Here is an 11,676-nt window from a genome sequence, read left to right on the forward strand (position 1 = left end):
AGAAATGAACAAGTTCAATTTGAGTTGCTTTTATCATTTATGATGAGAATGCGTGCTGATGTGGGGATGAATATGCATGCATGAGTTGTTATACATGGGTCCTACTCCTATGAGTAAAGGAGTGTGACTGAGACGTACAACTAAAAGTTGAATTATTGTACTTGGTACAGTTGTGTGATATTAAATTCTTAAGAGACTTATGTGGCTCTAGATAGAGGCACATAGTGTTAGTAAATCTGTTTGTTGGAAAGATATAATCTGACTTGATTCTTCATGGACAGTTCATGTGTGTTGTACGAATTAGTATCATCAATCACTATGTTAATGAGTGTCAAATACAAGTCAGGGACAAAATGTTAATGTACTCTTCACAAGAAGCTACCTCGTCTTAGTTCAGAAGTAATAACTAATAATACTTAGGAGTGTAAGAATTAAGAACCAACTAAATTGCTTCAATTTTTTTTCTTCTAATCTAAACTGAACCTAGTCAATCAAATTCGATCTCTGTTAGTTCAGATATTGATTTTACGTCATTCAAAATCGATCATGCGAGATTCAAATTTGTAGAGGTAATTCTTTGATTCTTCTGAAGATACTAGCCCATTTTACCCCATTGCTTTATACACCTGTCATTTTACCTAATTATTCAATAATAAAGTAAAATATAGTAAAATGCAAATAAAACTTGAATAAAAATATAACTTTATTAAACAAAATAAAATACTAATAGAAAATACTAGGAAATATGGTGTTATCGATGATGAAAGAACTATAATAGGAAGGATGGTCAATGTAGGGTGTGATCCCAAGGGACAATCAGAGTCAGCATAGGAAGGATGACCACTGTATACAGTGGTCTAACAGGAACATTCAAAGCCAACATATGAAGGATTGCCACCGTAAGGGATGGTCATACAAGGACAATTACCTTTGTTGGAGGGGGTGATTAGGCAAGATCCCTCAAAGCATCTATCCAAACACTGTGTTGTGAGATTCTTTTTCACAAGAGGGGAGATGACGATTATCATGCTTCATTCTCTTCTTCATGAGGCGCTGATTCTTGGCGCTACCATATCGTTTGAAAGCAGGCATACTAAAAAAATGACAAAATACGACAAATATTAGCATTATGTGACCACTTTTTGGATTCTATTTTCCAATATATAATCAACCTATTTCGGATTATAATTTCCGTTTTCCGTATCGACTCAGTAATCTAGAAAGAAAAAAAAAAACTCAACCAAATGAGGAAGTTTTTAGAGATTGTGTAATAAAGTCTTCTTTAATGATGTAGGAGGGTGGAAACAAAAAATTCTTGTTGTTTCTGTAATGGTGTAGTTATGGGCTTTACCAAATTTAAGTTTTTGTTTCCTTGGGCTTGCGTACTTTTTCCACCCTACTTATTTCTCGTGTGCCCTATTTTTTTTCGAAAATGCCCATGTGATTTTTGGATTTTGGAATCCGAATTGAGTTTTTCCTTTGTTATGGGATAAAAAATGACCAATTCGGATTTTATAATCCGAAAACCTCAACAAAAAAATAGGGCACATTTCTTGCTTTTTTCGGATTATAGAATCCAAACACCCTCTAATCACCTTTTTTCAGGGGAAAAACAGTTTGGATATCAGCACAAATTTTGAGTCTGTTTGTAACATGGTTAACCTGTTTAAGGACCATATTAATCTTCCTAACTCTCATCCTTCTGTTTTAGGTCATTGTTAGTTGTTCTTAGTCAAAAATCTGGTTTTCGGGTTACTTGATCAGATTGCTCCGAAACTTCCTTGGAAAATCAGAAGAAAAAAAAATCAAAGATCAAGAATTTCCTAGAAATGACTTTTTACGGGACTCCGCCCCTCAAAATCCAAAATTCCATCGTTTAGACCCATTTTTTATTTTTATTTTTCATGTTCTCAGAAAAATTCTAAAAAAAATTGCATTAGTTTTATTTGATTTTTAAAATTTGTTTTGTGGAATTTTTATGATTTTATTTGACAGGTTTTTTTATTAATTTTTACTTTTTTTTTTGTTGTTTTTAAAAGCAAAATTCAAAACTGCTGAAATGAGAAAGATTATGATTGCTGATTATACATAAGCATACTTCGGATTATAAAATCCGAACACAGTTTGGATGTGTTTGAATTTTATAATCCGAAATCCCATAGGCATTTTTGTAAAATTTATAGGGCGTGTGAGAAGTAGATAGGGTGGGAGTGGGAAAAGAAATAGTCCTTTTGATTTTGGTTTCCATGGACTTTACCCACTTGTTATTGAATACAAAAAGTTATATATAAAGTATCAAGAAAACATCTCTATAGACCCCCTCAATTGCTCACATGCCCCCCGAAATTCTAAAATTTCCATTTTTAACCATCAGATGATATCTTCCGATCGTTTGATTTTGGAAGATACATTACAATCAATCTTGGTATATCATCAGTGTCGGAAGATAGTCCTGTCTATGCGCTTTGTTGTTTTGAAACTTCAACTCTGGGCAAAAAAACAGTACTATTATTCATTCAACAATTTATTTTCAACAAACATACATCAAAGGGATTGTATTTGTTGTCAAATTTATTCTCAAACTCAAGAAGTAAGTGGTAACTTCCTCTTATTTTTGAAGTTTAGGGTTGTTTGTTTAGTTGTTGATCAAATAGAAATTGTTTAGGGTTTAACTAGGGAAATATAGTAATATGATTTATTTAAGTAATGTTTATGTATAGATTTAGTTATTGTTTGTAATTAGTGAAATGTGATATTGAAATTTTGTGTAAGATTTGTTCTGAGGCTCATCTGAAGTTATTTTCCGATGCACTTCCTAAATCGGAATTTATCTTCCAATGCATATTTTTCCTTTTCTACTTCATCGGAAGTTATCTTCTTATGCGTGTTTTTCCTTCTTTTTTTTAATGTCTATAGTAAGATATGCAACTTTTGATTGTTTTAAATATGACCGGTTTGAAGGACATGTGAACAATTGATGGATGGGACAATTTCCATGTTTGTGAAAAGAGAAGAAAAGAACATAGTTGAAAATTGTTGAAGGCCAACCACAATCGCAACGAAAGTGCTAAAAATACTTTCTCATGCTAGAAACATTTTTTAATTACCTTTCTTGTATTATAATTGATAATTGCATAGTACTTGCAGTGTAACATTTTTACTATAAAAATAAAAACTATCAGCATATAAAAAATCAACTCAAATAAAAAATATATTTTTGTAATACGCTCTTCATATAAAACTTAGAATACAAATATTTTACACATAATATATGTAAAGAAATATTGGAGTAGTGACAAATTAATTCCCACATTTTACCCGTACTAACTGCTCCAACGGTTACACTTGTCATTTTTCATGCATCACGTTTCTGTCCTAAGTGACAAGTACACACGGATTCATAACCCCCACGTCCTTTTTTCCTTTTCAATCTAAAAATGTAAGTTAGGGCAAGTCTTTTTCAAGCATGGTGTTTGAGGCAGAGAATACAAGGCTATATTCTTATCTATTCAATTAAGTGTGCACCTCTTTTTGTCCAACCCTTTTTCTTTGCCATAAAGTTTCAATTTCAAGGATATCGCCTTCTACACAGCTGTTGCATGATGATTGTAAGAAGCATCATGCTCATGCCCTTTACTTTTGTTTGTAAATAAAAAATATTGATCGGTTTCACTCACAAAAAAATGATGGATAAGAACCAAATTCAAATATTTAGTAAACCTTAAATGTGACATTGACCACCACAAACCTCACATCAAAATTTAGAAGTAATATATATGTGTAAGCAATAAGCATAAGATTGCATGTAAACTCAATTATATATTTGAAAAATAGTTAAATAAAAAATTTCAGAATAAAAAACTTTTCGCATGTATCTAATGATGTATTGTCATATTATTTAATAAAGTTGTAGTATTTTTTTCAATTCATTAATGATGTAGTAACATATATTTAGATGCATGTGTAAAACTTTAACATATTTTTAGATATACGGGTAAAAAAAAAAATTTACACGGATAATATAATGAATGTATAGTAAACTTCTTTTTATCAAGGGAATGTATATTAAACTTGTAAGCTCATTTAATCTAATCAGTATTAATCATGGTCCACACGTGACCGAGATGTTATATTTAATTATACATTATGGAATATGGGTCCGATAAAATTCATTTATTTTTGAAATTATGAGTTTATAAATTTTTATGTTAATTTATAAATTTTCACGGACAAAAATTGTGTTTTTGTATATTTTTTTTATAAACTACATGGACAAACTTTTTAATAATATATAAAAGTATATTTTATTTGTATGTTATTTTTTATAAAACTTAAAAATAAGTTAATTCAAACGGAAAATGTATCTTGATCAAAATTCTCCACCTTAAAAAAGCATGTGCACCGCGAGCGAGATTGGCTCACAAATTTGGACGTTTTCTGTTTGACTTTCTGCCATATATCGCCGTCCCTTTTACTCAGTCTTTGATGGTCCTTAATGTGCCATGCCATGACGATTTGAGTTTGAGCCTGAGGCATACATTGTCACTACAATTCCAATATAATATAAAGCTTCCAACACTTTATCTCCCCAACAAATTTATTTATGTTCTCAAGGTCTATGTCTAGAATATTGCGTTGTCTTGTCATCTGGATTTTGAGACTTTGATACGTGAACTTAATTTAATCAACACCGTCGTGAAAAGAAAATTAATCATGATAAGTAAACTTGTAACGAGCCTACTATATTCACAAAATTTTATTAAGTAATTCTACATTTCTCTTTAAATATAAAATCGTATATGTGAACCAAATGGTTGTTGTAAAGGGGTTAATTAGTTTCTCTACCCAAAAAAAGTGGTTAACGAGTTTTAGTTACATGTGAGGGTTTGATATTTCAATTAAATTGAGGTAAAAGTTAAAGAAGTTAAAAAGCCAAAGAAAAAACTACATTGACTATGAAATTTAGTGTCACGTCAATAAATTATGTTACCTAACTGTAAATTGGGAGAAAATTGGATAGGAGATTACGAAATCATAAAGGGAGATAACATAATAAGAAACTAAAACCTTTTAAAGAAAAGGAAATGGTGAAGTTGATGAACATATAAAGTAGAAGACGAATATTTGTTTTTTTTTCTGTGTTTTTTAACGATAAAAATATTTATAATAAAAACTATTACTAATAATCATACGTGACAAGTCACCTCACGCTTTATTTTAGTAAAAAAAATAAAGAAAGGAATAACTTGTACATGTTTTAATAATTAAAGGATTTGAGCGGGACAAAAAAATAAGATAAAAAATTCAATTGTTACTTATAAATAACATAAATGATTTGAACGAGACCAAAAAAAAGAAGATAAATGACTTAATTGTTACAAATAAATAAGATAAAAGACCTCTTGAATAATTTTGTCTAATTTTATTTAAGATACTGTGGAATATAAATTATCAAATATGAACACATCTTTCGGTTGAGAGTTAAACTTAGATTTGCTATATCGTAAGTGTCTATAAAATTATGTTGACAAAACTCTTTTGGTGAAATCACTTTTTTTATTTTGGCAAATGTTAACATATGTCTCAAAAGCACATGTTAAGCACACGAGGACATAGTAGTTATTGCATTGAAAATTGTGTAATCAATCCATTAAAAATAAATAATTTTTTTTTAATAATAACTTCCTTTTTTAGTAAACCAATACCGCAGATACACTGGTTAGCATAACCCTTAATCAATCAATAGTATATATATAAAGTAAGGTTTTTTATGCCACATGTCACTTCCACATTCTTTCTCAATATTTTTATTATTTTTTCTATTTTAAAAAACCAATATTTTATTTAACATAAATATCTCAACAAACTTTTGATCTTATTCACTCAATATTTTCTTTAAATTTTGATTGAATTTCTAATATTTTATTCAGCAGAAATATCTCAACAAACTACACATAATACTTTCAACAAAGTTTACATATACGATCTTATTTTATAATTAAACTACACATAATCCTTTAGCATTATACCATTCAATTAGTTTTTATGTTTGAGGAAAAAAAGGTTCGATTAGTTTTTTTTTTTTTATAAAATAAAGGTTCGATTAGTTATTGTGTTATCTTTTAGCAGCATATTCTAATGCAAATGTTAATTATAAATAAATAAATTTTCGTTAATCACATATTTACATATTTTGAGCACAAGCAGAAACCCCATACTTTCTTTTCATCTAACATTTTTCCATCTTCAGGTTTGCCAAACACCAATTTTATTATTTCTCATACATATACTATGATATATATATCAACCACTTTCTTCTCTTTCAATCGATTTTTCTCTCTCATACACATGGGCCACGAAACAAACCCATGATCACATGTTTAAAGGGACCCAAAACTCTTACCACTTGGACTAATTCATTATTGATTTTGTTACACTTTTTATTTTTGCATTGGACATTCATCTCATCATTTATATTTATTTTTATGATATTATTATAATTGTAAATTTAAATAAATTCAATCTAATATACTGACACATGTATTCATGCACACAAACTTATAAAACTTATTTAATATCTAACCCGGGCAACGCCGGGTCTCTAAACTAGTATATATATAAAGTAAAGTTTTTTTATGTCACATGTCACTTCCACATTCATTCTCAATATTTCTATTATTTTTTCTATTTTGAAAAACTAATATTTTATTTAACATAAATATCTCAACAACATTTTGATCTTATCCACTCAATATTTTTTTAAATTTTTTTTTGAATTTCTAATATTTTATGTAGCAGAAATATCTCAACAAACTACACATAATACTTTCAACAAAGTTTACATGTATGATCTTATTTTATGATTAAAAGACTTCAATTTGTTTATTTGTTTTTAGGAAAAGAAATTTCAATTAGTTATTACTAATCTTTTAGCACTGTATCATTCAATTAGTTTTTATGTTTGAGGAAAAAAAGGGTTCGATTTGTTTTTATTTTTGATAAAAAAAAAGGTTCGATTAGTTATTATGTTATCTTTTAGCAGCATATTCTAATGCAAATGTTAATTATAAATAAATAAATTTTTGTTAATCACATATTTACATATTTTAAGCACAAGCAGAAACCCCAAACCTTCTTTTCATCTAACATTTTTTCTTTTTCAGGTTTGCCAAACATCAATTTTATTCCCTTTCAATCGATTTTTTTTCTGATACGCATGGGCTACGAAACAAACTCATGACCACATGTTTAAAGGGACCCAAAACTCTTACCACTTGAACTAATTCATTATTGATTTTGTTACACTTTTTATTCTTGCATTGGACATTCATCTTATCATTTATATATATTACTATTTAATATCTAACCCTGGCAACGCCGGGTCACTAAACTAATTTAAATATTAAAACAAGCAAATTTGTATAAAAAAATAGTATGATTATTGTTAAACAAAAGAAAAATGATATTATTATTTTTTTGGTTCAATAGCCTAGCGGCAAGATCACATTTTTTAAAGTGTGGAGAAGTGGGAAATCCGGGGTTCGAACCCCAGCCCCTGCAAACATTGTTCCTGATAGCTACCAACTGAGCTACACTTACGGAAAAATGATATTATGGGAAATGTTAACTTGTGCCCTCAAGACACAAGTTAATGATTCAAATATAGGAAAAAAAACTTATTGAAATGTGTGCATTGCATTTAATATTTAATTTTTTAATCATTTAAATGCATAAAATTTTATAAGAAGTTTCTTCTTTTAGATTTCTTAACATGTGCCCTAAGGGCACAAGTTAACACCACCCTATTATTATTACTAAAACAAAATAAACAATTTGTATTTTTAAAATAAATTCCTTTTAATGACTCATACATCCTCAACACACTCGTTAGACTTTTATTTAAAGAAGCAAGACCCTATTTTTATTTTTAGCATAAAAGAAATATCATTATTGGTTCCCTCTCTTTTTCGCCAAAGTAACCGACAAAACGTTGAAAACATTAGAGCATAGCAGCCTTTGAAAGTTTCGAAATATCCTTCTTGTTTTTCTTTTTCTTTTTTTGCAAAAAACATCGTTCTTGTTGTTATTCATCCATCTAAAAAAAGAATCTTTTCTCATATATAGGACTGGAGGGAGTATAATTTTTTTTTGAGAGGATGTATAATTTTGTTTGGGACCTACATATAAATTGTATTCCATAAAAAGTATATAATAAACTGTAACAGAAAATATATTATAATTAAATTTCGGGATAATAGTCATTTTGATGGATTTGTCTTTGTAATTGCATGTAGATGATACATGATTAAAGAAAAACAAGAAACGCATGGATAAAGTGCCAAGAGTGATATTAACAAGTGGAGGCATTTGAATCTTGGATCTTCAAATTTGGATGCTACTTCATCTTTTCATCATCTCTTTATAGCTTTAACTATGAGTATGTGTAGATAATTTCCTTAATGTTCTTTGCCCATTCTCATCTAAAGACGAACATTGGGGTTGTGCGACTGTTGTTAGAGACTCGAATAAGGTTATAATGGCAGCTGGTTGCTGGTATCGTGTGATTTTTCATAATCAAGTATACTGAAAGGAATCACGATTCTAATGGTGCTAGATTTTGCTAAAGATTTGTTGTTTAGAGACATGAAAGTTAATTCTGATTCTACCAATGTTGTTGCAACTCTCAATAACTAGATGCATCACAGTTACTTGAGTTACATTGCATTATAGTGTTCAAATTCTAGTTTCGGTAGTATTGATATTTCACATGTTAGAAGAGAAGCTAATCAAACGGCTCACTATTTAACAAAATTTACTATTTTAATTTAGTTTTTTTTAAGATGACAAACTAACCCATCAAAATTGAAATTGGAGAGAGTGAGCTGGAGATCGTGAGAGGACCTTACTCCAAAGTTTCAAGTTAATACCACCAAAACAACTCAAATAAGTTTATTTGTCCGACTTTATTTGAATTGACAAAATCGAGTCTAGATTCCCTCTGGTTACCCACCATCCATTTATGAGAGAGTGGGATAAATGGAGGGATTGCGAACTCAAGGAAACCTCCCTTGTATTGAAGCTTATATAGATTTATAATTATTTCCAAAATTTGATTGATGAAATTAGTTGCGTAAAACCAAACTAAAACCCAAATGTGATTTTATGAAAGATGTTAACAATTATTTTTTGTCAAAATAAAATACAAAAATACGACTATGTCAACCGACAATAACATATTATTAGGCCTAATATTTTTATCGAGTTTGAACTTAAGATATCATAAATGAATTTTAGTGATGTTTGTCATTTCAATCACGACCGAGAGAAGAAAAAAAAAAAACGACAAAAATTGCTTCTATACAAAAATGAAAAGTATGAAGAGAGAGAAAAATCAAAAGCAAAGCAAGTTAGTGGAGATAACATTATTTAACAAAGGACATTATCGTCCATAGATAAACCACAAGAAACAATCCTTTACACAAACAAACATGGAACAATGGCGGAACTGAAGTAAACTAGAAATCAGTATCACAACCTCCATTTCCTAAAACCTCATAAACCCACAACCTTAAAAAACCTTACCTTAACTTCATCATTCATATTCCTATGGCGACCAATCTCCCAGAACACTTCAAATGTCCAATCTCACTCGAAATAATGTCCGACCCAGTCATCCTCTCTTCCGGTCACACATTCGATCGTCCTTCAATCCAACGTTGGCTTGACGAAGGTCATCGTACTTGTCCAATTACCAAACTACCCCTTCCTGATTCTCCTATCCTCATCCCGAACCACGCGCTTCGTAGTTTAATCTCTAGTTACACACTCCTTCCACCACTTCATCAAATCATTTCACAACCCGAAACCCTAATTTCAACCCTAATTTTGAATTCTTCTTCTTCCGATTCCAAAATTGACTCACTCCGTCAACTCGCTCGTCTTTCTAAACGTGATGCGAGTTTCCGTCGCCGTCTTGTTGATTCCGGTGCCGTCTCCGCCGTGCTTTTCTGTCTTGATTCATCTTCCTCTTCTTCTTCTTCCGGTAACGTTAAGCTGCAGGAGAAGGCTTTGTCTCTTCTTCTTAATCTCAGTCTTGATGATGATAGCAAAATTGGTCTTGTTGCAGAAGGAGCAATTGACCGGGTTGTGAATTTTCTAGTCGGAGTAGCTTCATCAGACTGTCGTGCTTTGGCCGCGACGATAATCACGAGCCTTGCCGTGGTGGAGGTGAATAAAGCAACAATCGGAGCATTTCCTGGCGCAATTGAAGCTCTGGTGATGATTCTTCGCGACGGGAAGGGGAGAGAGAGGAAGGAAGCTGCTACCGCGCTTTACGCGCTTTGTTGTTTTAGGGATAATCGAAAAAGGGCTGTGGATTGTGGCGCGGTGCCGATTTTGTTAAGAAATGTTGAATGTGGACTTGAGAGGGGTGTTGAGGTGATTGGTGTTTTGGCAAAGTGTAAGGAAGGGAGAGAACAATTGGAGAGTTATGGTGGTTGTGTGAAGATTTTGGTGAGTGTTTTGAGGAATGGAAGTTCAAGAGGCGTTCAATATGCATTGTTGGCACTTACTTTGGTTTGTTTGCATAGCAAGGAAATACTTTTGATGACTCTTCAAGAAGGGGTTTTGGAAATTTGTCTTGGGTTGGTGGAGGATGATAGTGAGAAAGTTAGGAGAAATGCGTCTAATTTGATTCGGGTTCTTCGTGGAGGAAACCATCACCGGATCAGTTGATGATGGAAAGGAAAGAAAAAGAAATGAAGATGTGTTTTTTTCCCTCTGTGGAGGTTAGTTTTAATTATTTTTGGTTTTGGTTTTTTGGGCCTGCCTTGTTGGGTGGGTCCGTTGTACAAAATGAAAAGAAGATCAAATTTTTGTTGTGAATGTGTCAATGATAGGGTTCTTTTGTATATTGAATAATGATGATGAGCTAGCTCTTTGTAGTTAGCTTAGTTTAGCCGTTAAAATGGCAAAGTTGTTGATTGGTCTTTTGGATTGTATTGGTCTATAGTTAGAATTTTTTTCTCCTGGTTTCCTGAAAATATTGTTGTATGGGTTTAACATTATACATCTTGATTACAGTGTCCAAGTTGATTTCAATGTATGTCTTTCCTTTCTATAGAGGTAAAAAGAGCTGTTATGAAATTTTGGTGCCAAATTGCCAATGTATCTATAGCCCAGGTAAATAGTGTAGTTCGTTATCCTTTGGGAATGGAAGAAGAAAAAAAAAAGATGAAGGAGGTTTCTCTTTTGAAATTTACAATGAAGAGAAAATTATCTCCATAGTTTGTAGCAAATTTTATACTAATGCTTAATATTTTACAATATGATGCACATTTCTTAAAAATATTTCATCAAGTCGGAACTGCTTTGGATAGTTGATTCTGAACAGAGAGCTCGATATTTATGTTAAATAGTAAATATCTCGTGCTCTGGATTTGAGGAAAACAAAGACGGAAAATAGAACATGCTTGGATCGATGATGAGTTTGGCAAAATTACGGTGGTCAATTATTTTGTTAAGGTCCGACATGTATTTTTTGCTAAAATCACGGTGGCACACTTTGATTCTGCCAAACTTACGGTGTCAATCTTATGTTCAATCCAAACGTATACATAAATAGATAGTTACGGTGGTCAATTATTTTGTTAAGGTCCGACATGTATTTTTTGCTAA

At 31.2% G+C, this 11,676-nt stretch overlaps 1 protein-coding gene across 1 annotated transcript; it reads left to right on the forward strand.

Moving 5' to 3' along the window:
• Positions 1–9,454: 9,454 nt before the first annotated feature.
• Positions 9,455–11,145, forward strand: PUB8 (plant U-box 8). Its single transcript, XM_085704195.1, has one exon. The coding sequence runs from the start codon at positions 9,607–9,609 to the stop codon at positions 10,732–10,734; it is 1,128 nt and encodes a 375-aa protein (XP_085560321.1). The 5' UTR covers positions 9,455–9,606; the 3' UTR covers positions 10,735–11,145.
• Positions 11,146–11,676: the final 531 nt, after the last annotated feature.

Source organism: Medicago sativa, chromosome 4 (assembly GCF_051527215.1).
Source record: "Medicago sativa cultivar Bolivia chromosome 4, Bolivia_mono, whole genome shotgun sequence".
Classification (NCBI taxonomy): Eukaryota; Viridiplantae; Streptophyta; class Magnoliopsida; order Fabales; family Fabaceae; genus Medicago; species Medicago sativa.